The sequence below is a fragment of the Sarcophilus harrisii genome, chromosome 5 (assembly GCF_902635505.1).
Source record: "Sarcophilus harrisii chromosome 5, mSarHar1.11, whole genome shotgun sequence".
In the NCBI taxonomy this organism is placed as follows: domain Eukaryota; kingdom Metazoa; phylum Chordata; class Mammalia; order Dasyuromorphia; family Dasyuridae; genus Sarcophilus; species Sarcophilus harrisii.
Genome location: NC_045430.1, coordinates 269,822,056 through 269,847,280, shown reverse-complemented (window position 1 = coordinate 269,847,280; position 25,225 = coordinate 269,822,056). Strand labels below are relative to the sequence as shown.

The window sequence follows — 25,225 nt, the reverse complement described above, 5'->3', positions numbered from 1 at the left end:
GGGGAAGCTGAACCGCGAGCCCCGAAGAAGAAGAAGAATGTCTACATCCGGCGACGGCCAGGACGGCCTGAGTTTCCCCCCGCCGTGGCTGCCCCACGTGACCCTAGCCAACGGCACCCCCCCTTCATCCTCGCCCTTGGCCCCGGCGGCGGCACGTTACTGGGGGCGCGGCGGCGGTTGCCGGGAGTCGCGGGGAGGCGGCCCTAGAGGCGGGGCGTTGCTTCGGAGGGGGCGGAGCCGGGGGCGGGGGGCAGGCGGCCCGGCGGGCGGCAGCGGCGGCGGCGGGCGGGCGGGCGCCTCCCCCCAGGCCTGGGGCGGCGGAGGCTTCACAAGGAGGAGGCGGCGGCCGCGGAGAATGGCGGCGGCGGCGGCGCTGGTGGCGGAGGCAGCAGCGGCGGCGGCGGCGGTAGCGGCAGCAGCAACAGCGGCGGTGACAGCGGGAGCAGCAGCGGAGGCGGCGGCGCTCTTGGGCCCGGTCCCAGGCGAGGAGGAGGCGGTGCCGAGGCCCGGGGAGGGGACAGCGGCCTCACCTGGCGGCGGCCCCGGCGGCTCCTGGGCGCGGCGGCTCCGGCCCACCTGAGGCTCCGGCCCGGCCCGGCCCGGCCATGGGCGCCAAGCAGAGCGCCCCCGCCGCTGCCAACGGCCGCGCCCGCGCCTACTCAGGCTCTGACCTGCCCCCGGCCGGCGGCGCCGTGCGGGGCCGCGCGCCCGCGCCCCCGACCCCGGCCGCCTCGGGCTCGGCCGCCGCCCCCGCGCAGTCCGCGGCCGCCTCGGGTTCGGGCTCGGCCTCGGCGCCCCGGGGAGGCGGCCGCTCCCTGGGCGGCGGCGGCGGCGGCGGGGGCGCCCGAGCGGCGCAGTCTGCCGTGCACATCCCCAGCAGCAGCAGCAGCAGCGGCCCGTACGGCTCGCAGGACTCGGTGAACAGCACCTCCGACGAGGGCCGCTCGGCCGCCGGCGGGCCCCGCCTCGTGATAGGCTCGCTGCCCGCGCACCTCTCCCCGCACATGTTCGGAGGTGAGTCCGCGGCGGGGTCTGTGCGCGCGCGCGCCCTTGGCCTTGACCCCCCCCCCCCCAGGTCCCCCTGCGGGGCAGCGGCGTGATTGTGACCCGGGTCTCCCCCGGAGGCCCCCCTGACGCCGCGGCCGGTGGAACTTTGGCAGCTTTGCTACCGCGTCACGTGCGGGAGGTAGACGGGGCAGGACGGGGCAGGACGGGGCTCCCGGGAGCGACCCCAGACGCGGTTCTGGGGCCTCGTTGGGTTGGGACTTCTCGCCGGGGTTTATCACCTAATGCAATTTACAGTTTAATGGGTGTTGCTTTATTTTTACCTAGAGCAAAGCACTAATTAATACAAACCTGCTCCCTTCCACCTCGCGGACGTTTTGAAAACACCTTTAGAAATCCTTTCCTTTTTACCCCTCGGTTCCTTTGATCAAGGCGCAATCTTAAAACACCCGGGAGAGTGGTTTGTGTCCAGGAAAAAAGGAAAAAAGCTTGGCAGGGCGGCCCAATCTGTCCTAAATAGGCATGGGAGTCATTTAAATTCAGGGATGATATTTTTTTGAAAAAATCCTTTGTCTGTGGCCTTTTACAGTGTCCTGCTCGGTTTCAAAACGTCAGCTATTGAAGCCAGGTTTGGAGAAACCACTGTCAGAGCAGGTTTTTGGTGTATTTAACATCACCACAAGATGATGTTAAATACAAATATGCCTTTTTGTTTTTCTTCCCGGGTTATTTTTACCTTCTGAATCCAATTCTTCCTGTGCAACAAGAGAACTGCTCGGTTCTGCACACAGATATTGTATCTAGGATATACTGTGCCATATTTAACATGTATAGGACTGCTTGCCATCGGGGGGGAGGGGGTGGGGGAGGGAGGGGAAAAGTCGGAACAGAAGTGAGTGCAAGGGATAATGTAAAAAATTACCCTGGCATAGGTTCTGGCAATAAAAAGTTAAAATTATGGAAAAAAAATACAAATATGCATAATATCTTTTTAAAAAGGTACCCCTGGAAGGGATATCGGCTAGTACACGTTTCAGATTATGGGGGGAAATAAGAAAAGAATACTTAAAACCTGTTGAATTTATTCATATATAGTATATATAGTTGGTTTTCAGTTTCAGTTTTCAAATTAGTCTTAAGTTCAAAAGGGAAGTGCTGAATTGAATTCTGTTTCTCTTTCTAAATAGAATTATAATGAATTTTCCCCTGTATAAGTAAAGTCTTGACTTCTGGGCTTTTGTAATTTTTTTTTTCTTGGGGAAAAAAAAAGCTTTTCCCATTGACCTTTACAAATATTTGTCAGGGTGGCTATTCCCATAGTTCAATTACAATAGGAAATAATGGCAGACTTATTAACATCCAGAAGGACATATCTTTCCTTTTTTTACCCTTTTTTGCCCTTTTTACCCTTTTTCTTTTTTTTTACCCCCAAACCTGGAGTTTATAGATAAGAGTAAAATTGGTAAATACTGTGTTCCTATCAAAAGTTATAGATATAAAGAAGCAGGAGTTTAAAAGGACAATAGTTTGATCAAATTGATCTTTTTTTCAAGCTTGTTGATTCTGATTAGAGGGGATTCCATTATGACAATTTCCCTGTGTAGCTAGAGTGAATGGTTTCTTTAACAGACAAATTACATTTCCAATTCAAGCTGGAAACCCGACAAAACTGGGAAATTAAAAGAGGAGCATACTGAGGACCTTCCCCTTTTCCTTCCTTTCTTATGTGGTGTTGGACTTTTGAGTAATTGGGGTTTGTTAGGCTGATTATTCTCGAATGGCTGCCTCTGAAGGGCAGAAAGAGTTGTGCCTGTAATTTTTAAGAATGATTGTTTGAAAATGAAAAGGCCCCTGAAAAAGTGATCCATCTTACTTGCTAAAGTATTATTGGTGAAACTTGGTCTGCAAAATGTTGTTCCCATGTCTTGGAATCCTCATTATAAAGGAGTCCTCCTTTAATAGTAATTTGATGGCAAAGTGGATAGAGCACCAGCCCTGCAGTCAGGAGGACCCGAGTTAAAATATGGTCTCAGACACTTACTTCCTAGCTGTGTGATCTTGGGCAAGTCACTTAACTCCAATTGCTTCAGCAAAAAAAAAAAAAAAAAAAATTAGTAATTTGATAGATTGCCATTGTAATAGTATTTGATGATAGATGATTTTTTTGCAAGGAAATTGGTGTTTGGACTCGAGGCCTACAGATTCCAGGGCTAGTATTCTATTCACTGCTCCATCTAGCTGCCTAATAGTATTTGATATAATGGAATTTTACTCATCATTTAGTTGAACTAGTAATCAGATAATCAAACACTGAGCATTTATTATAGCTCCCTTTTTATTCTTTTTAAGTTTTTATTGACTTGTTATATCACCTTAATTATCTTATCCTTCTAGGGATGCCACCCCATATGACAGTATTTTTTAAAAGAAGGAAAAAAAAGACAATACAATTGATCTGATACATTGAAAAAGTTCAAAATATTCTTAATATGTGCCATTTGTTGGACCTTACCTCTAGGAAGAGGCCTTTTTGTTAGGGAGGGGGGAAGGTCTTCTGTCTCATTCTTGCTTGATCTTTATAATTTTGTCATTTACTATTGGTATATATATACATACATATATATATACCAATAGTAAATGACAAATATGACATATATGGTTATTTTCATATTTACATTTTGTTATCACTCAGTATGTGGTTTTCTTGAATCATCAGTTCATGTAGCCCTTTCCTTGCCTCTGTAGTTATTATACATTTTATAGCACAGTACATTTCTGTTACATTCATATATGGTACTATGGTTAGCCATTCTTCAGTTGTTGAATTTTTACTTTGTTTCTAATGCTTAACTATTAGAAAAAATGCTGCTATAAATAATTTTGGAATATGAGGATTTCTCTCTCCTCACCCTGATGGCTTCCTTGGGGTATAAATAAGGCCAGTAATAGGATTTCTGGTTCAAAGGGTATGGGCATTTCAGTTAACTTTAATTGTATAATTCCAAATTGCTATTCAGTATGGTTGTGCAACTTCATGTTCTACCAATAGTATGTCTACCTTCCTACAAACCTTCCAACAGTGTCTCACTGTTGCCATTTTTGTCAGTTTTTCAGTGTGAAGTGAAAGCTCAGGTTTGTTTTGATATGTATTGTTTTGTAATTCTTTTGAGAACTTTTTATCCTTTGACATTTTTCTGTTCAGAAATAGCATATTAATTTTATACATACATTGTATACATTTATTTTTATTTGTATCTCTTGGATACCAAACTTTTATCAGAGGAATTTGAGACAGATTTTTTTCCCCAGTGGACCAGCCCTATCCCAAATGCACTAATATTGTCTGTGCAGAAGTTTTACAGTTTCAAGTAATCGGTTACCTATTTTGTCTTTTATAATTGCCTTATCTGTTTAAGAATACATCTCTCATCTCTTACCCATAGCTGTGAAAGGTATATGATCTGTTTTTCTTTCAAATTTTATGGTATAAGGTGTTGATATAACCCTCATTTCTGCCAGACTGCTTTCAGTTTTCCCAGAGCAGTTTTTCTCCCCGCTGTAGTGTAGGTGAAGAGGATTCTGATAAATGCTGTCCCATGGTGAGCTTTGCAGGCCATAAAGGGTGACCTTATGTTTGATCCTAGAGGTAGGGAGACATATGGAGTACTGCCTTCTGAGTACTGGGTCTGGAATCAGGCACTTGACTCGGTTGGCTGTTTCTTAAACTGGAAAGCAGGGTAGTAATAGCACCTTCCTAACAGGGCTATTGTGGAGGTCAAATGAAATTACATTTGTAAAGTAGTTAGTGCAGTGTCAGGCACAGTAGGTGCTATATTCCCTCCCTCCCATAAAGGAGGAAAATCATTTTGGCAGCTGTGAAAGGACAGATTGGAGAGGGGTTAACTTTTTAAATATATTTTATGCAGCAGTCAATGACTTACCAACTGCAAGTGAAAAAGGTCTTTCTGAATCAGTGAATATTGTATTAGATTATAAACAGATATTAATATGTAAAGTAAGATTAAACTTTAACTCTGGGCCCAAGAAAAAATACTCTAACAGGTGAGGAAGACCTGAATTTTTTCTAAAGATTTGAGAATTATGTAAGATATTTTGTAGCTTTGAGTTCCAAAGAAATGCAGGTTGTCTAGTTTCATGTCAAGTTCTAACACTGTTATTCCATATTAGTATCCTGCAGCAGTGGTATGGGACCTCAGTCCTACTCTGAATTTTAATAATTTTTGACCACTCCTATTAACAGGTTCTCCCTTAATCTGTTGAGCACAGAAAGAAGAATGGACATAAGACACTGAGAGAATTAGGGTTAGGGTTAGAGTCGGGAGTCGGGAGGCGCGAATTTAGGGTTAGAGTCGGGAGGCGAATTTAGGGTTAGGGTTAGAGTCGGGAGTCAGGAGGCATGAATTTAGGATCGGGTAGCTGGACCCAGTTTTGCATGGGCTCTGAGGGCAAGTGTAGACTCTCAAAACTTGGAGATGACAGAAGCTGGTTCAGCAGCTTTTCTTCCCTCACCCTTCCTGTCTTACCCAGCTGAAGTAGAGACCTGGGATTGCACAGGTTATAGCTGATTTGGATGCAATTCTCCTGCTTCAACTTGTCATGAATAATTCTGCCTGTTAGTAGATGGATGAGAGAGAGGGAGAAGACGGAGAGAAGGAGAAGGGAGAGAGAAGAGAGAGAGAGATTGGGGGATCAGAGCAGGCCCTGAACCTCAAGATGACCTAAGTTCAAGGTCTGCTTCAGGCCCTATAACTATGGACATTAGTCACTATATTTGCTGCACCTGGGATTTTACTTGGCCATGGAATTTTTAAAAGAAACATTCCAATATAATTGGTTTCCCTGGCAATCTTATTTCTGCTTTAAAAATTATTCTACATAGTGGTCCATAAGTCCAAACTGCCAGATTGATCCAGCACCCACCCAGAAAGACTAAACCAACTCCTTTAATCATTGAGAGTCATTTTTATAAGACAGTAATTTCCCATCCCATTAGTGAACTCATCACTTATGAGGGACTTCTTTGCTGGATTGACTCAGGCCTCACTCTTATGACATTCTTCTGAGAGAGTTGACTTGTACAGAGGTAGGAGAAAGCTGCTTCTTCAACATGCACTTGGGAAGGGCCTAGGAAGCCAAAATAGGGCCCATATACAAGTTCACAAGAATTCTTGTTTTTTGTTCCTCTTGATGCTTCAGCAACTCCCATAGAAAGTGCAGTTTCTGTAGCCAGTGTCCTGTCACTTCTACCCCGCTGGGGATTTTGTCATTGATCCACAGGTAGTTAATAATCCACAAGCCCTACCCTACTATGTGATAGGCATGCTGCTCAGCACTGGATCTCACTAAAAAGCGTTTCTAGAAAATGTTTTAGGTAACTTCATTTTTCATTGTTTCTATAAAGATCAGCGGTTTGCTTGCCAGATGAGATTTCAAAGTGACTTAATAGTTCAAAGAAAGTATGGAGGCATTTTTAATACAGCAAATTCTTTGGCCTAATTAACTTCATTGAGTGAGCAGTATGGACTGCTGATCTTCTTTCACAGTTGTGGAACTGCTTACAAAGGAAAGAATGTATTTTAAATATTGACTGAGGGATAGACTATCATTTTTGCATGAATTTATTGGTTAAATTTATATTTTAGAATTTCTATGTCATTCTGTACTTTAAAGCTTGCTTTCTTATGTCTTATTGTTCATCAACACATCTAACCACACTGCTTGGCTTATAAAGCCACTTAAACAGTCTTGTAGCACTTAGTCAGCAAAATTAGAGAATGTAAACAAGTCAGCCTCCTTTCCTTTGGCTAACATTTCTAGCAGCTATTGCTTTCCTCCTCCCAGGACTGGAAAGTGTAGAAAAAGCTTTGGTTGCCTTTTTTGTTTATTTTTTGGGATGTTTTTATTTCCCTCTAAGATAAATTTTATATCAATTCAGAATTTTAGCATTTTAAAAAAATGTGCTATAGAATAGCCTTTTGTAGAGTGTATATAGTGTTTTGAACAAATAGCCCTTTAAATGCTTCAAGAAATATTATCAGTCTATAATGCAGATAGAATCCTTTTTTAAACAAGCTTTTCCCATCAGCTACAGTTTGCTTTAAAAAAAAATTTGCTTAAAGGAAAAAAGCTTATTTTATTAAGATGAAGAATGTTTGGGTTATGCAGATAGTAAGAAATACAGTGTTCAATGTAGATTAATTTTGGGAGGAGAGGTTGTACAAAGATTTCCATAACCAGTGGTACTAAGAAAGCACATTTATGCTTCTGGCTTTTTGGAACAAATATATTTAAATACAATAGAAGAGACTTTAATATTTGACATTTTAAAATAGATCTTATAGTAATGGTATGGGAAAAGTAAGTGAAAAAGTTATAAACTTGTAAAACATTTTGTAAGGATGCTTCCTGACTGTATCTAGTATAGTTTCTTCTAAAATTTAAAGAAAGGTAGGTTGCAAAGTAGTTTTTGTAGTTCATCAAGAGATGGTGGTTTTGCAACTCTTTAGGACTAGGGCACTGACTTTTGCACAACTATGAATCCTGTAAAAGAATTTCAAACCCAGTGTATCTTATAATTATCTTCCTGCTTCTCTTCTGAAAGCTCACTCTGAAAAGGTCCAAAGTATTTTATCCCAGAGATATATTACCTACTTCTTTAGTAGCTGACCAATAAAATGAAATAATATATGTGTCTAATAATATTTGATAATGACATTAAAAGTAAACAGTCAACATAATAATTTCAGAGTGACTTAATAGTCCAAAGAAAGTATGTCCCCTAACAAGTGGACAGGAATCATCTCTGCAAATATTTCATGAGATTTTGAGTATCAAATTTGTGTCAGAAAAAAGTGTTATTATATTACTTGGACTCAAAATAGATACATTTGTTACATAAAGTTTTATATAGATTGGTGCTTTGTTGGGGATCATTTGCAAACTGAAGTATCCCATGTCAATTGTGTTATTCAGGTACCATAATTTCACTTAGTAATAAAGTTTTCCATCCTTTATTCTGATTTTTGAATCCACCATTTGAATGAACTCTTTGTTTCAGATTTTACCAGTGCTATCCTCAACCAACTTATATATACCTTTCGATTCTGTCCATTTCCTCTTAACTCTTCTAGGTGATTTTATTTATCTAGTTCCATTATCTCTCTCTACCAATAAGTTCAGACCTGATTTCTTCCCTGAACTCCCTGAACTCTTATTTCATAATGTTCTTCCAAACTCAACATATTCAAAATAGAGCTGATCTTCCCTTCTACCCTACCCAACCTCCCTCTTTCCTTCAAACTTACTTACTCCCTTTGAGTCACCACCACCCTTGAGGTCACCCAGATTCACAACCGTGACTCTTTGTTTCCATAATTCCCCATATCCAAACTCTCTACCATCAATCAGTGCTTCTCTCTCTTGCCACATTGGTAGATCTCTTATCACTTTTCCCCTGTCTAATGGCATTGGAATCTTCTTCTAATCCTTGCAAACACTGCTGTTCCAATTTTTTCCCTCCTTCTCTGCACCCCCTCCCCTAAATAGCAGGCAGTCCCATACATGTTAAACGTTTTAAAGTATATGTTAAGTACAATATATATGTACATATTTATACAGTTCTCTTGTTGCACAAGAAAAACTGAATTTTAGAAAGAAGGTGAAAATAACCTGGGAATAAAAACAAAAATGCAAGCAAACAAAAACAGAAAGAGTGCGAATGCTATGTTGTGGGCCACACTCATTTCTTGGTGTTCTTTCACTGGGTGTAGCTGGTTCTGTTCATGACAGATCAATTGGAACTGAATTGGATCCTCTCATTGCTGAAGAGGGCCATGTCTATCAGAATTGATCCTCATATAGTATTGTTGCTGAAGTGTATAATAATCTCCTGGTTCTGCTCATTTCGCTCAGCATCAGTTCATGTAAGTCTCTCCAGGCCTCTCTATTCATTCTGCTGGTCATTTCTTACAGAACAATAATATTCCATAACATTCATATACCATAATTTACTCATTATTATACATCACAATACAGTACCCAAAACTTTTTCTAAAGCTCTGATCTTCCCACTTTCCCTTTATAAAAACAAACAAACAAACACAAAACTAGCTCTCTAATGATAAAATACATATTCTTGTTCCAATATGTGAAGTCCTCTAAAGATAAGGTTCCATTCTTTTCAACCTTTTTTCCTGTTATTCTCACTGCAGTACCGTCCATTCCAGACAAACTTTTGTCTACTAGTTGTTCCTTGAACAACTCTGTGCTTTCATTCACCAGGCTTGGAATGCTTTCTGGGCTCACCTCCAATGAGAATTATTTCTCCTAAGTTATCAGTGCCTTCTCCCTCTGCAAGTTACTTTGTTCTTATTTAGCATCCTGCTCCCTCCCCTCCAAGCAGAGTGCAGGTTTCTTCAGGGCAGTCTGTTCCTCATTCAGCTATCTCCTTCATTTTGTACCTAGACTATTCCTTTGCATTTAGTCAACCTTTAGTAACTTTAAACATTTTGCTTTTTTTATATAACAGCACTTAGAGGTAGTTGATGGCAGAGGTATTCCCTCTTTACAAATGAGGAAACTTACCAATTTTTTTTTTCTCACCTTGAAGTTGGTAGAAGGAGCTTGAGTCTGCCATTTATCTTAACTAAAACTGGCAATATAGTAGCCTTGATAAGTATTTAATATTTTTCATTGGAGTAGTTTTTTACAGAATGATGTATTTACATACTAAATATAACGAATGCACAACTTTGCAAAATGTATAGAGCTAAAGGCATTGCTTCAGTTTTTAAATATTTAACTTTTGGTAACTCATTTTCATGATCATTAGTGTGCTGTAATATAGTGATATTTTTGTGAAGATGTTTGTAGATTGAAGTGTTTATTGAGGTATTATCTGCTGTTTGTGTCTTTAAAAAGATCTAGGCCCTGTTCCCTCAGTGAGCTGTTGGGTGCCCCACCACACTTTAAAAAAAAAAATCATTAACAATCTCTCATGATTTAATTCTAAACTATTGTGGAATAATCAAGGTTGTTAGTAGAAATATACTGGAAAAAAAAATAGAACCAAAGTGGAGTGTATAGAGACTGAAGGTGGCCCAGGAAAAAAATTCTTTCTTTCTTGTTTTTTGGCTGCTTTTTTTTGTTCTTTGCTGTATTCCAGAAACAAATAATCACATACCATAAATTGGTTCTGTGCAAACATGACATGGAGAAGTACCAAATTTCTTTCCCTAGTGACTGGTAGTCCTGGGTGTGGGTATTTGTTATGTTGTGGTACAGTTTGGTTATGATTATTAACATTGCTATTGCAAAATGACCCATATATAATGTTATTCAACATTAAAGATGTTTGGAGAATATCATAACCTATACTTGCTGCTTCTGGTTGCATATCCTCTCTGCCCTTCCCTCCTTTTTCTTCCTCTTCCTTCCCCTTTTTTTTCCCTGTTCAAAGAGGTGTAATTAAAATTTTGAACCTGATAGAATCATTATGATGATTATTGAACTGTAGCTATATGTATATAGTATTTTATGTGTGCCAGACACTGACTGAGCTAAGCATTTTACAGTTTTCATCGATGTTCAACCCTACAACAACCTTGGAGGTTGGTGCTGTTCCCAGTTTACAGTTGAGGATACTGAAGCAGGTCTTGCCCAAGGTGACATGGCTAGATAGTGTCTGAATCTGGATTTGAACTCGGGTTTTCCTGATTCTAGGGCCAGTGCTCTTAGCATACTGGGCCACCTAGCTGCCCGTAACCTTTCTGTCATATCTTACAACTAGGAATTTGATGCCCCATCCTCTTCCTCCCCTCCCCCCTTAAGCCAGTTAAACACTTTAAAAATGACAAATAAGGGATATAGCAGAATGACAAATCTAAATTCCATCCTGGCACCTCTATTTGTTTGCATTCAACATTTTAGAGCAGCTTTGAGATCCTATCTATTTATGGAGGATTCAAAGCATCTATGCTCTGGTGATTTCAGTTGGAGGATTAGGTTATTTTACACAATATAGTGTAAACAGAACCTGAGACTTCATTTTAGCCAACTGCCTTTACCCACCAAAACTTTTTATAATTTTCTTTTGGTATAATGGAAATATCCCTGGATCTGAGGAGAAAAGATCCGAATTGGAGCCTTGACTCTTAATTATTGCACTCCTGTGGACCAGAGGGAGAGTGGATAGCATTTTTGACTACCAACTTTATAGTTCCTCCTTTCCCTTTTTGCTAATTAATTCCTCTTTCTTCCTTTCTCTCTTTGTCCTCAGAGGTTCAGTTGAGAATATAAGAGAAAGATCTATGTAGTTAGAAAACTTTCTAGGAATGTAAATAGGTGTTATTCATCAATTCTCAGCTTTCACAGGAATCCTTTTCTCCTGCATCTGATTCAGATACTGCTAATAGGAAAAATACCAACAGAAGGATAAGCATGAGACTTGGATCATGAGCTCCTGGAAAATTGAAAGTTGGCTAGAAATGAAAGATTTGGAGAGCTTAAATTTGTGGCTCTTTAAAGTCCTATATTGTTTTTGTCCATGATTAAATTTTTATGAACTGTTATAGCTGTATATGCTATATGCTAGTTGGTATAACTATGAATTTCTTAAATAATAAAAAAGCAGCCTGGCAATAGTGGAAAGAACCCTGGTTTCTGAAGTCTGAGAATACCTGGGTTTAAATCCCTTCTCTAATGCACTTGTTAACTTCTCTGGGCTCCCAGGTGGAGAGGACCAAGCTTTTCTGAAGTTCCATTTAGCCCTAGAACTATGTAAACCTTGTAGGAAAAAAGACCTTAAAAAGTCCTGTCATCTCCACAGTCCTTGCTGCTCTTATCTTCAGCCCCTCTGCCTGTGTTTTCACTATGTTTTGAATATTTCACTGCCCATCTCTAGTTTGGGTAGGAAAGGTTAATTGCAAATTAATCTTTTATAAAGAAGGGGGAAAGCTGAAGTTCCAGAATTCTATAAATGTAGCTCATTCTTTCTTGCTTCCTTATCAATAAATTATTATTGAAGTAAACATTTGATCTATGTTATGAATTGTGCTTTTCAGAAAGAATTTACTCAAATTAAAAAATATATTTAATAAGATAAAACAGCTATCTACAGTTCTACTAATTAATATTTTAGATTGGTATTATGTCAAAGGCACTACACGGCATCTTGAAGTGCCCAAAGATACTTGGCTAGACAAGTCATTTGATAAACTATTGTAGCTCTTGAGATTACCAAGAAAATTAGCAGGAAGGAGAGGAATTGAGTTAGAACCCTGGAGGAACCTCAGCTATTTGTTAAGAAAACTGGAGCTCAGCTCAGAAGAGAAACCAGGAGAACATCGTCTATAAAAGCTGAGAAAATGGAGCCCAGGATTAGGATCAATTGTGGTAGGGTCTTGTTTTACAGACCAGCTGTGAGGAGGGGCTACTTGTCTTTCTGGGAATACTGAAATGAGTGTGGACCAGATGGCAAGATTCAGGGGGAATGAAATTGGGGGTTGCTTCTTCTGCTGACTAGGCCAGTTACCCTTGCTTCGCATCCTTGTAATATGTGGTGTTTAAAAGAATAATGCTGTGCAGATGATAGACATTTAGTGTTTTTGGAATTAAATGCAGACTGAATTCCAACATCAAGTACAAGAGAGTTGGGCCTTCAATATCTTGCCTTTGACAAGAATAGGTTGACCTTTCTTCGCAACTATGCTGACTAAGTATAAACTAAATACAAGACTTGTCTTTTGGGGAAGAAAGAAGTCAATTCACTAGCTCTGCCTTTAGGGACACTACCTCCATTCTTGTGGGGGGGGGGTGCTTAGGATCTCAGTCTTTTAGACTGGAATCAACACTTAAGAATTGAGTTGTTAACATTGTGTTATAGCATAAAACCATTTGGGTCTTTTTTTTTAAGGTAAATAATTTTACTTGTCAAAAACGACTAGCTAAAAGCATTCATTGCATTGAATAACTTGTAGCAAGGATCTCTGTAAAACCAAGTTAATATGTTAATTATCTTGGCCATCTAACCTATCAATTTCCCAACTATAGTAAACCAATTTGCTCTGTAAGAAGAAGTTATAGTTCCTATTTTCAAAGTATGATTCATTTGCAAATTGTAAAAGTGATTTGTTTTTACTCAAAAAAAGGGTTGCAATTTTAAGTAGAAACAACCTTTTGGTTTGTAAAAATGGGGTTGTGCCCTTGTAGTATGAAAGTCAAATCTATTCCTTAAAACTGTCCAGATTGAAATTGTATCTTTAAAAAAAAAAAATGATTTAAAGTCATTCATAGCACGAGAAGCTGTTAAATGTAGACAGTAATTATTAAAAGATAATTAAAAATTAATGGAGACTTAAAATAACCTGGCATCATTCAGACCTCACATAGAAGAGAAAAACCCACATTCCAAGAAAGTGACTTCCTTTTTGTTGCTGCTTCTGATCCTCCTCTCTGGCATGTCTGAGGCCTTTGGGTGTTACCCGCCTTTTTTCTTTGTGGGTGGGTCAATAATCAGTTGCTTTCACAACCATCGATCCTTAGGGAAAAGATTAAGGGCCAAGTATATTGGAACACAATTTAGTAGGGAAGTTTATTAGAAAAAGCCCAAAGAGTAAAGTCTGGCCATCTCAGCTTTATTTTAAAAGGTCCCTCAGGAAAAAGGGAAAAACATTTATACACACTACATTTTGATGAGATGATGACTAAAGAAATCAAAAGCATTTCTGTGAGGTTTGTGGTTCAGTTTTTGCTAATGAGATTCTTCTAGAGTCTTAAAATAAGATTTGCTATTTATAGGACTCCTATGGGGAATATAGCCAGCCCTTATTTTGTAAATCTGGACTTGTATGGGATTTACCTAAAGTGTTGGCATATCCCTGAAGTTTTTAACCTTAGTTGAGAAAATTCTGTTTATGGGTTCATTCTTACTACACTATTAAAAGGATAAGTTTATCCTGGCTTGTTTTATCTTAATTTAAAACTTGACACATCATTTATTCACAAGATAGGTTTCTTGTGTAGGTTTTTAGTGAGAGTGAAATAGGAAAATATCTTCAGCTCAAATCTGAATTCTTTTATTAGACTTACTCATTACTTTGAAAAGTATCTGTTAAACAATAATTGTCTTTGGTGTCTCTCTCCCTCCTCCTCACCTTCTAGTTACAGAATTTTCAGTGGAAAAAGTTAGCCACATATGTGTATATTCCTTACTTAGTAATTCTGAAACAAAGCTTTTTCTAAGTGACATTCAGGGAAATACGGAACAATGAACCAATTAATATGCGGTCAACTCTCAGCTGGTTGGGGGACTCCTTGGTACCAATTCAGCTAAAATAAAGGACTTGCAGAAACTATTTGAACATATTTCCCCTCCATACCTAATACAGTTCCATTTTTATGGTATTAGAAACAAGTGACAAGACTTCCTAGAGTGAATTTTGAGCATACGAGGGACCAAAGGCAGCCTGAGAGCAGAAATAGGAGTAGGTTCTTAACTGCCAGGAGTGGAGCTCCACAACCATTACCAGGGTATGGGGTTAATGAAACCCCACCATCACTTTGCATTGATTTGGTTTTCTTCTTTTTTTCCTACTATTGCTACCTATATTCCTTCCGGAGCCTATAGTTTTATGGTAAGTATATCAAGCAAATCCGATTTTAAAAGTTTTTGGCCTCATGCCGGTGCTTTTAACCTCTTATAGCTTGGTAAAAACTTCTTAGAGACTACACCCTCCATGGTTTTCTAGGTATTCACTTGGCTTTGTGTGCGTCTGGCTATGTGTCTTGTGTGTCCAATTAACTCCCTGCCCAGAGGTGAAGCTTGTGTGTGTGCCAGCCTCTCCCCTCCTTCTTCCCTCTTTTCCCCCCAAGTATCCCTGTGTCACCCAGATATCTTTACCTTCAACTAGTCTTTCTGCTGTTTTCCTGCATTTTTTATAATGAAGCAGGAGGTGTCTCCAGACTCTTCCTCCACATTTAAAGTCTTTCCAATTTTTTTTTTTGACCAGCTTGTTTATTAGATATGACTATTCACCTTTTTCCTCCCCTCCTTGAAGAGCCATGGATTATTCCTCCTCAGCATGGTGCTACTATTTTCATTTTATTTGTCCTCAATTCTATGTTTCCTTGATTTGTGTTGCTTTATTTCTTGTTTCAAGTCTCTAGACTTTTAATATACTTTGAAGGCAGGAGGGAGACTGATTTATTAGCAAACTCTGATCTGAGCAATCCTTTGTTCCTTCAGATTTGGCAATTTTCATCACCAATGAGCCTATGTATTTCAATAATGAAAATATTAGAAGAATTGAAAGAGATAAAAGATAAGTACAGATCAAGAGTCCTGACTCATTCAAATTATACCAGAATTATTAAAAAGCAATTTTCATGAAATGTAGCTTCTGTAGTACCCACAGTTCATTTTCTGACATTGTTGAAAATTAAAAACAAAAGTTGTGTTAAACTGCTTTCCAATTAGCCTAATGTTGGTTCTATAATTTTTATCTTTCAGATTCAGGGTCTATAATGACAACATTTAAAAGTAATAGCTAATTAGTGAGAACATGAATATTTTAAATAGAGAATGAGAGGAAACCAAGTCAGACCTGAAAGAAGTGAGGACTCGGTGATCTTCAGCAGGCCAAGGAGCACATGAATTTCCTATTAAGTGTATAGGAGAAGGGTGGGGAAGGAGGTGCCACTCTACTACTGGTTTAATGATTAAAATAGTACTTTGGCTAGCCTCTGAGCCAGAAGTCCTGTATCTTTTACTCCTTTGGAAGTTTTTTGTTTTTTTTTTTTTTTTTAAACCCTTTGACCATTTTTCAAAGAAATATTTACAGAAATCAATTATATTAAATACATTCAGGAAATGTATTAAAAAGAATTTGATTTAATTTATAAATCATGTAGTATAAGAATAGTTCATTATTTAGTGGTTTGAGTTAATTTTGCAGTCAAAAAAAAAAAGGCAGTGCTAGCCCGCTTTAATTTATTGGTTTATTTAATTAAATAGAAGCACAAGTATTGCCCTCTGATCCTCCCTCCCCGGTCTTGTCACAGTCACGTGCTTATCCCTGGATAAGAGCAGCACAAGTACTTCTATATCTTTGGTCCCACTATCTGACCTTGTAGAATCATATGACTTAGAGCCTTCGAGATCATCTAATCAAACACCTTCCTTTGATGGATGAGGAGAGATTGACTTATCCCTCAGAGACGGAATCTACACCTAGGTTCACAGTCTTGCCTTATTGCTACGCAACCCTTTGCATCTAAAATGTTCCCATGGTATGAGACATTGACATACTTAATCCCAGAAAACTTAATCTTTATACTTGTAAACAGTTTGATTATCATAGGGAAGGTGCAGCTAACAAGCCCTCAGTGGGTCCCAGAAGAATTCCCAGCTCACAGTCTCAGATTCCAGGGAGTGGTTGGTTCCCTTTAAATCCTCCACCTGGGGTCTGTCCCCTGTGATTGGGGCCCTAGGTTTAGGGACATTCCTTTCTTGCTCGGTTTGTGATAAGGTCTAGAAAAAGGCTTGTTTGTTTTCTACTAATTACTTTACATGTTCTATATATACTTGTGACTTGTCTCCTGACGACTGCAACTTTTTGTTTTCCTATCAGCTGTGCCTACGGCAGTGCTTGACTCATAATTGAGGAATTGATTTGCTGATACTTTGTTCTCCCCCCCCCCCCTAATTTGCAATTCACCCTAGACTGTCATCCATTTATCCTCCTCATTTGCTCTTTTGGGCAAAGTTATGTGTCAGGAGAAAGGATATTTGACATCAAAGGCCTTGGAGTCCAACTGATGGTGCTACTTCCTAAGTGGCCTTGGGAGTTTGGGCTTCACCTCCTCAATGTCTCCTGTCTAACCCAGTGATCAATCTCATTTGCTCCTATTTATAAGACTAGAAGCAAGAGAAGAGACAGTTACAGTAACATAGAGTAGAATAAGGTGGAAATTCTAAGTGCTGATCTTGAATCTTGAATCCACAGAAAAGAGGAAACAATATTTTCCTCTTGGCCAAAAATATATATATGGAGGTATGGTTAATTTTTAGGTTGGATTTTTTTCAGCTTGTTGCAAGAAAAGCTAAATTTTGGTGATAGGATTTTACTCAGAATATTAATATCATGTTTATTAATAGTCATAAAGGTTGATAATATTAAGGAGAACAAATACTGGGCCAGAGTATTTGGGGTTTTTTATGAGTTGAAATAAATAAAATAATCCAACCTAAGGTCCTAGAGATAGAGAAGGAAAGTGGGTACCAAGTTTCCCATGTTTATCCGAAATTCAAAAATATTGTTCCTTATGGCACAACAATCTGTTACGTTAATATAATTGCAGGTTTTTAGTTTTGTTCCCCAGTTAGTAGATCACATTATAACTTTTTGCCACCCCAAATAGTGCTGCTGTATTTTGTTGGTGGGTGTGGTTGTCGGGGTCTGTATGATCTTTTTGTCAATGGCATCCAAGTAAAGTTAAAAAAAAAAGTTCCTAGGGAAGATGGCTGTTTTTACTTTACCTTGTACCTTTGAGCAAAGACTTCACCTTCTGCCTTTTGCATAATGATTTAGCCAGTCAAACCGGACAAAACGAATTAAAGCCTGTCTTCCCGAAATTAAGTGAGCTATTGTAGAACAGTTGACAGAACGAACTCGTCTGTGTAGCAACACAGTGAGATGATTTTACAATAGAGGTGAAAAGCCTATCGAACTTAATGATAGCTGGTTGTCCAAGAAATGAATTTAAGTTCGACTTTAAATTTAACCTAAGTACTTACAAACATTATTTAAATTTAAATGTTAAATGAGATGCTGACCAGGGTTCAGTAATTGGGGTCCTGAAATGGCCTAAAGAAGTGAATGGTCAGACTGAGGACCAATCCAGGAACTGAATAGCCAGCAATGATGATACAAGGATAAAATTCATCTATCTCAAGCTTGGGACCATAAATCACTTTCTGGAGGGGGTTGTGAGGGAAGAGTGGACCAGAACTTGTGATGAGGGATGGGGCACTCCCTTCCTTCCTGGCTGCCATTGGCCTAGAACTTCCCTTCTGTGCCTGGGGCTCAGGGCAAGTGATCAAACTTCTGAGGTCTTTCTGACCCCTTCCCTTCCTCCTTTCTGTGCTACAGTTCAGCTCAAGTCCAGGTGATTTATTTAAACTAATTATAATGGAACTTTCAGTAGTTCGATGCAAATCCCAGTTCTGTTAGACAAAAATGCATTAATTTTCTTGAAATTATTTTATTTTTCCAAATTCATATAAAGATAATTCTCAACATTCACTTTTGTAAGAGTTTTGAGTTTCACATTTTTCTCCCTCCCTCTTATTTCCCCCCCCCCAAGACAGTAAGCAATCTGATATTTTACACACACACACACACACACACACACATTCACATTGTTGAAACATTCCCATAGTTGTCATGTAATGCAAGAAAAATCAGACCAAAAGGAAAAAAATCACAAAGAAAATGCAGACCAAAAAAAGGTACAAATAGTATGCTTCAATCCACATTCAGTCTCCATAGTTCTCTATGCAGATGGCACAGTATAACATTTATTGCCTTTTTTGTGCATGGTGCCAATAAGCTATAGAAAAGGGTGTGTTTGCAAACAAGTCTAGTCTAAGGTAGACTAGGACCTGGCAGATAAAGTCCTGTAAACATTGAAAAAGCAACTCTCTGGGAAAGGGAAGAAAAAGAAGGATGACCATTGGACACACTTGGGAGTCCACCAGAGCTTCTTCCCGCATGAAGGGTGTCCTTTCAGTTCCATCCTGTACAGGAAACTTCCTTTCGGTTTTAACATTCCCCCCTCCCCCTTCTCTCATTTGCTTTCTATCCTGTCCATGGTTTGTTGCCTCTCTCACTTTTACTGAGCAGTTCAAGGGCAGGGGCTGTCCTTTCCCTCTTCAGGTATCCCCAGCCCTTAGTGCATAGTAGGTTTGTTGACTTCTTGGTGTTTATTGACCCGAATGTGGCAGGACAGAGTAGCTGGGGCTGGCCTTTGCCTCTTTGTATCCCCCGTGCTTCTCTCCTGGTATACATAGTAGGCCCTGTGGGGTTTCACTGATTGGGGAGTTTTTCTTTAGAAAAAAATGTAAAAATGTGTCTTTTGTTTATAATAGGAATTCATAAATTCCTATTTGGTGTGTGAGGTGGTGACTGAATTTCCAGTTTGTTGAATGAGCTAAAATCCAGTTTGAGTTTTGGTTTGTGTTCCTTGTATTAGTGGTTTGGAGTATTCTCTCCTGGAGTTGTCAGTAGGTGATAATTCTGAGAATTGTCTAAACATCCAACATGGGGGCTTCTTCTCCAGGCAACTTTTCTTGCCCCATATCTACTCTTCACTGAACTCCCCTGGCTTCTGGTGCCCCTAGGAGTGATTTCAAGGAAACTTGCCGTCCTGCCCTCTGCCATGAGCCTCTAGCTCCGTGTCCCCAGCCAGGACTTTCTCAGTCCCACCACCTCTTATTTAACTCAGTTGTGTTGGGTCAGCATTCATGATAACTTAGTCCTTGGGGCAGCTAGGGGGTACCATAGAACATAGACTGCCCAGCCTAGAGTCAGGAAACTCATCTCCCTGAGCTGTGTGACCTGGACAAGTCACCAGTTTGGAAAATGGACTGAAAAAGACTGACAGTAAGAGAATAGTATGATACATGATTTGAGTTTCTTGAAAGTTTCTTAGTTTTTGTTTAAAACTCTCCACCTAGCACCAAATTAAGTGCCTGACCTGCCTTTATTATTGAAGCAGGAGAGGACTGGCTAGGGCAGGCTGTTATCAGGGAACAGCTAGCAAGTCCCTGTTATCTGTAATCAAGGGAAGTGAAAAGGGGGGGGGTGGGTATCATGTGAAACAAAGATTGAAAAAGTAGATTGGGTCATTGTGGGATCATTTTTTAGGCAATGGGGAGTCAGTGTCATAAGTATTGTAAGTTTATTTTTATTGTACATTGCTTTATGAATCATTTTAGGAGAGAAAATAACCAGAGCAAAAGAGAAAAATCATGGGAGAGGGGGAAAAAAGTGAACACAGCATGTGTGGATTTATGTTCAGTCTGAGTTCTTTTTCTGGATGCAGATGGCATTTTCTGTCCAAAGTCTATTGGGATTGCTTTGGATCACTGAACCACTGAAAAGAACCAAGTCTTTCATAGTTGATCAGATCTCATTCCTGCTGTTATTGTGTACAATGTATTCCTGATTCTGCTTGTTTTGCTCAGCATCAGTACGTGTAAATCTTTCCAGGCCTTTCTATAATCAGCTTGTTCATCATTTTTTATAGAACAATAATAATACTCCATTACCTCAGTGAGGCATTTTTAACAGAAGAGTGAGATTGTCACACTGATTGTATTTATTACTGTCTTGTAATAATGACCATTAATAAGCACTTTTAAAAAGGGATTTTATAATAAGTGCAGAATATGTTTTAAAAATTTTTTACAAATTTATGTGGGTGCCAAAGGAAACAAGCTAATAGAGAAAGGTAACAGTGAGGGCTACAGTGAGACAGTGGGGTATCTTTTTTTTTTTTTTTTTTTTTTTTTTTTTAACAGAAAGGCTTTGAGGGATGGCCTTGTGCTGGCTGAGGTTTTGAGAATCCAAAATCTCCCCTACCCCCATCCTGCATGAAATGTCCAGATAGAACTTTGAAGGTTGCCAATAAATATATCAATATACAGTTTCTTTTTAAAAATTATTTTCATGGTAGATGTTTTGCTTGATTTTGATAACATACTATTTTTAAATTTTTTACTTTTTATAAACCTGACATTCCATTTGACTTTCTGCCTTCTGGGCCTTTATTTGCTGCATCACTGTCTGCTTGCGCTTTGCAGAGAAGGTAATAAGGTTAATAAGAGGACTACAGATCTGGGGGGTATTTAAGACTTGAAGGGAACTGAAAGGTAGCTGTGGAAACCTAGGTCCAAAGTAGTATTCAGGGATGGGGCTATACCTGTTAACAAGTGATTGCCATAGTGTCCCCAAAGGACTGGTAGCCTGAGGAACTTGGGATGGAGCAAGTGCAGGTTTTTAGGGAAATGTAGAGATGGTTTTCAACATTCAATTTTGTAAAACTTTTTTTTTTTCTCTCCCCTCCCCAAGATATAGCAAGCAATCTGATAGATTAAATATGTGCAACCTTTTTAAACAAATATTATGCTTCCAAACATACTGACTCTCCATAGTTCTCTCTCAGTACAATTTTTACATCCCAAATCTATTGTGTATCCACAATCCACACCACCATCTCCTAGGGAGTAGTTATCAGAGTTAAATTGGGATTCAGAAAAGTAAAAAGACAAATGGTTCTCCTATTTATTTATTTTTTTTTTAGGTTTCAAGTGCCCGGTGTGCTCCAAATTTGTACCTTCAGATGAAATGGATTTGCATCTTGTGATGTGTTTAACAAAGCCACGGATAACCTATAATGGTGAGTTACCAGTGTTGGGCTTGGTCACTCAGTGCTTTAATGAAATTTCACTATCCAGAACTGATCCTCACAAAAGGATTGAGAATCGTTATTTAAAAAAAAAAAAAATCCAAGTGCCATTAAGAGAAAAATCAACTTATCTCTGAGTGTGCAACCACCTCTCTCCTTCCCCTTCTTTCCCCAACCCATCCCCAAGACTAGCCAGCACCATTTGGTGCTATAGCCACTGGAAGCAAGGGAAGGCAGAGACTGAATCACAATGCTTCTATTGCCTCTCAGCAGTTTGCTTTACTACCCTGCCTACCAGGGCTGTGTTCTTCAGAGTCATTTCTTAGATTTTTTTTGATTGGCTACTTCTACTAACAGGAAATATTTTTGATGCCTCAACTAGCCAGATTACTTGAAAAAAGGCCAGCTGAGAAGTGTTTCTCACACTAATAAGTTGTAGGTCAGTTAGCCACCTTCCCCGAAGGATAACTGGACTGTGGGATATGGTAGAAAGCTAGCTTGACCCCAGCTTATAGAAAATTGGATATTGTCTTTTCAAGAATAGGTCATGAAAAAAACTAACATGACTAATTTGTGATGTAACAGTACTTTCAAAACAAAAAATTCAGTATCGACTCAGAGCTAGGGAAAGGGTGTTTGTAAAAATAAGTCAGCTTTTTAATAAACTTTGGCTTATGATTTCTGAAATGTAAATATTAGCATTACTGTGAAAAGGGGAGAGTAGGTGAGAACTCAATCTCTACCCACATAACTAAGCCAAGTTTCATTGGACAAATTTTCCTGGTTTTACATTTAATAGAAGATCCATCACTGAGGAAAAATCACTTACTAGAATTAGTGAAAATAAAGCTTTATAGAATCTTTGTGAATGGTCACAGTGTGGGAGCATAGAATTACAGGCTTTAGAGGCACATATCTTTTCATTTTAAAAAAATGGCATCAAAAAAGTGAAGTAAAAAATTAGAAAGGGAAGAATTCTATAATTCTATACTTAGGTCATTTACAATTAAGAAAAGAGGATCTGAACCATCTTTAAAAGGGACATTGTAGATTGCAGTTGTCTGATTTTACTGAAGTTTGGAGAAGAAAGTTGATTTAAATAGTTGTACATTTAAAATTTTGGCATTTTTTAAGTAGAGGAGGAAACATTAGAACATTTTAAGAAATCCTTGTTATGAACAATAACAAGAACTCAGTAAAACAGGTGAGTAACTTTATGATACATAATTTTAGTTTCCTTTGAATTGATTTTTGGTGCAACATAAGATTTTATGGAGGAAAAATTTTTTTATCCTCGAAATGATTCTCTTTATAATTGCATCTTAAATCCTAGAATCTGGGATATGTGTGGAGGGAGGAGGAAGTATTTGTGGTTTTTTAAATATGCTGACCAGCTTTTGGGGTCATTGACTTTTCTCAACATTTACAGAATAATTTGCTTTGAAGTATTTGACTACCAACAAATATTGTCACTACATCCATGTTGGACTGAACCTGACTGCAGCTTAAAACTCCAGAACTTCTCATCTTCAGTTTCCCCATTTCTCCCCCTTCCCTCTTCACACACACTAAGCAGGGATTACTAGTACCTTCCACTTGTGAACCACACATATCTAAAGAGGCTGAGAACTTCAGAATGTTAAAGCAACCAACAAACATTAAGAGCTATTATGCCCCAAGTATTGAGAAAGATGGAAACAAACACAAGAGCATCATCTCAAAGAGATTGGATGGAATGGGAAGAGACAATATATTCTGTATAGAAATGTGAGGTGGGGAAGGCTGAGGAAGGAAGGCTCTCTAGGATCTTGCTCAGGGTCACACAGGTAGCATCTAGGCTGGATTGGAACTGGGCCTTCTTACTGATTTCAGGCCTATCTGGAGTTAATGACACCCCTAGGCCTAATGCTCTATTCACTTGACCCCACCTTTCCTTTGTTGCATGGTGTTGGCTCTCAAAGGGTGAAAAAGGGATTGGGTCACAGAAGGGAGGTTTGGAATGGCCAATCTGGTGGCCTAGGAAGTGTCCATATTCGAGAGTATGGAGAGGGAAATGATGTCCAACAGATTGGAAAGGGGAGTTGTGTTTGATCTTGAAGGCCATGATAGAGAGCTTCTCCAGTCATGGCCAAGAGGGTCAATCTCTTTGCTGGTGGTGCCCAAATGGAAGAGAGGGAGGATCGGACAGAGTTTGAGAAAGTGTGAGAGAGCTTGTCTGGTGGTAGACACTGACTTCACTTAGTTCTACTTCTGAGTGGTATTTATTAGTGTAGTTGGGCATGTCTGTGCTTCTTGCTTGATAGAATTGAATATCCAGTGGATATTCACAAGTTGTACAGTGATGCTTCTGTTTTAGGGCATGGCATTTCCCACCATTTTTAAATTGGCTGCTGGAGGGAACACCAATCAAATTGGTAGATATTATTTGAAAATTGATTCTAAATTTGGCTGGTATTTTTGATTGTTTAAGGAACCATGTGGCTAAGCTTATGTTCCTGGATGTAAATCCCACATACAAATGTATGCTCTTGACATTTTAACTTTTTTTTTTATTTAATAATAGCTTTTTATTTTCAAAATACATGCAAAGATTGTTTTCAACATTCACCCCTCCCTGCAAAAAACCTTGTGTTACAAAGTTTTCTCCTTCTCTTCTCCCACCTCCCTCCCTTGGACAGCAAGCAAATCAACATTGCACACAGGTGTAATTTATTGTATTCAAAAGAAAAATAAGACTAAAAGGGGGAAAATGAGAAAAAAAAATCACTCAACCAACAATAAAGATAAAAATACAATGTTTGATCCACACTCAGTTTCCACAGTCTCTCTGCGTGTAGATGGCTCTCTTTGTCACAAGATCACTGGAACTGGCCTGAATCATCTCATTGTTTAAGAGAGCCACGTCCATCACAATTGATCATTGTATAATCCTGTTGCTGTGCACAGTGATCTCCTGGTTCTGCTCATTTCACTTAGCATCAGTTCATGTAAGTCTCTCCAGGCCTCTCCTAAATCCTCCTGCTGGTCATTTCTTACAGAACAATAATATTCCATAACATTCATATACCATAACTTGCTCAGCCATTCTCCAACTGATAGGCATCCATTTAGTCTCCAATTCCTCGCCACCACAAAAAGGGCTGTTACAAACATTTTGCATATGTGGGTCTTTTGCCCACTTTTATGATCTCTTTGGGATATAAGCCCAGCATAGTTCCAAATTGCTCTCTGGAATGGATGGACCAGTCCACAACTCCACCAACAACATATTAGTGTCCCAGTTTTCCCACATCCCCTCCAACATTTATCTTTTTCTTGTCATCTTAGCCAATCTGAGAGGTATGTAGTTGTACCTCAGAGTTGTCTTACTTTTCATTTCTTTAATCAATAGTGATTTAGAGCATTTTTCATATGATTAGAAATAGCTTTAATTCCTTCATCTGAAAATTGTCAGTTTACATCCTTTGACCATTTATCAGTTGAACAATGGTTATGTTGTAAATTTGAGTCAGTTCTCTATATACTTTGGAAATGAGGCCTTTATTGGACACCTTGAATGTAAATTTTTTCCCAGTTTTCTATATTTCCTTCTAATCTTAGCTGCATTGGTTTTTGTTCATACTTTTTTTTTTAATATAATCAGTTATCCATTTTGTATTTCATAATGTTCTATAGTTCTTCTTTGGCCATAAATTACTTCCTTCTCCACAGATCTGAGAAGTAGACTAAAGCC

The 25,225-nt window shown here is 39.2% G+C and overlaps 1 protein-coding gene across 2 annotated transcripts in view; it reads left to right on the top strand.

Annotated features, from left to right (window-relative positions):
• The first annotated feature begins 595 nt into the window (after positions 1–595).
• Positions 596–25,225, top strand: part of ZNRF2 (zinc and ring finger 2) — a 42,075-nt gene continuing 17,445 nt past the window's right edge. For both annotated transcript variants that reach the window (XM_031940476.1, XM_031940475.1), the window contains exons 1-2: positions 596–1,014; positions 21,388–21,483. In XM_031940476.1, coding sequence (XP_031796336.1) covers positions 606–1,014; positions 21,388–21,483 — 505 coding nt within the window. In that variant the 5' untranslated portion in view covers positions 596–605. The remainder of the gene's footprint in view (positions 1,015–21,387; positions 21,484–25,225) is intronic.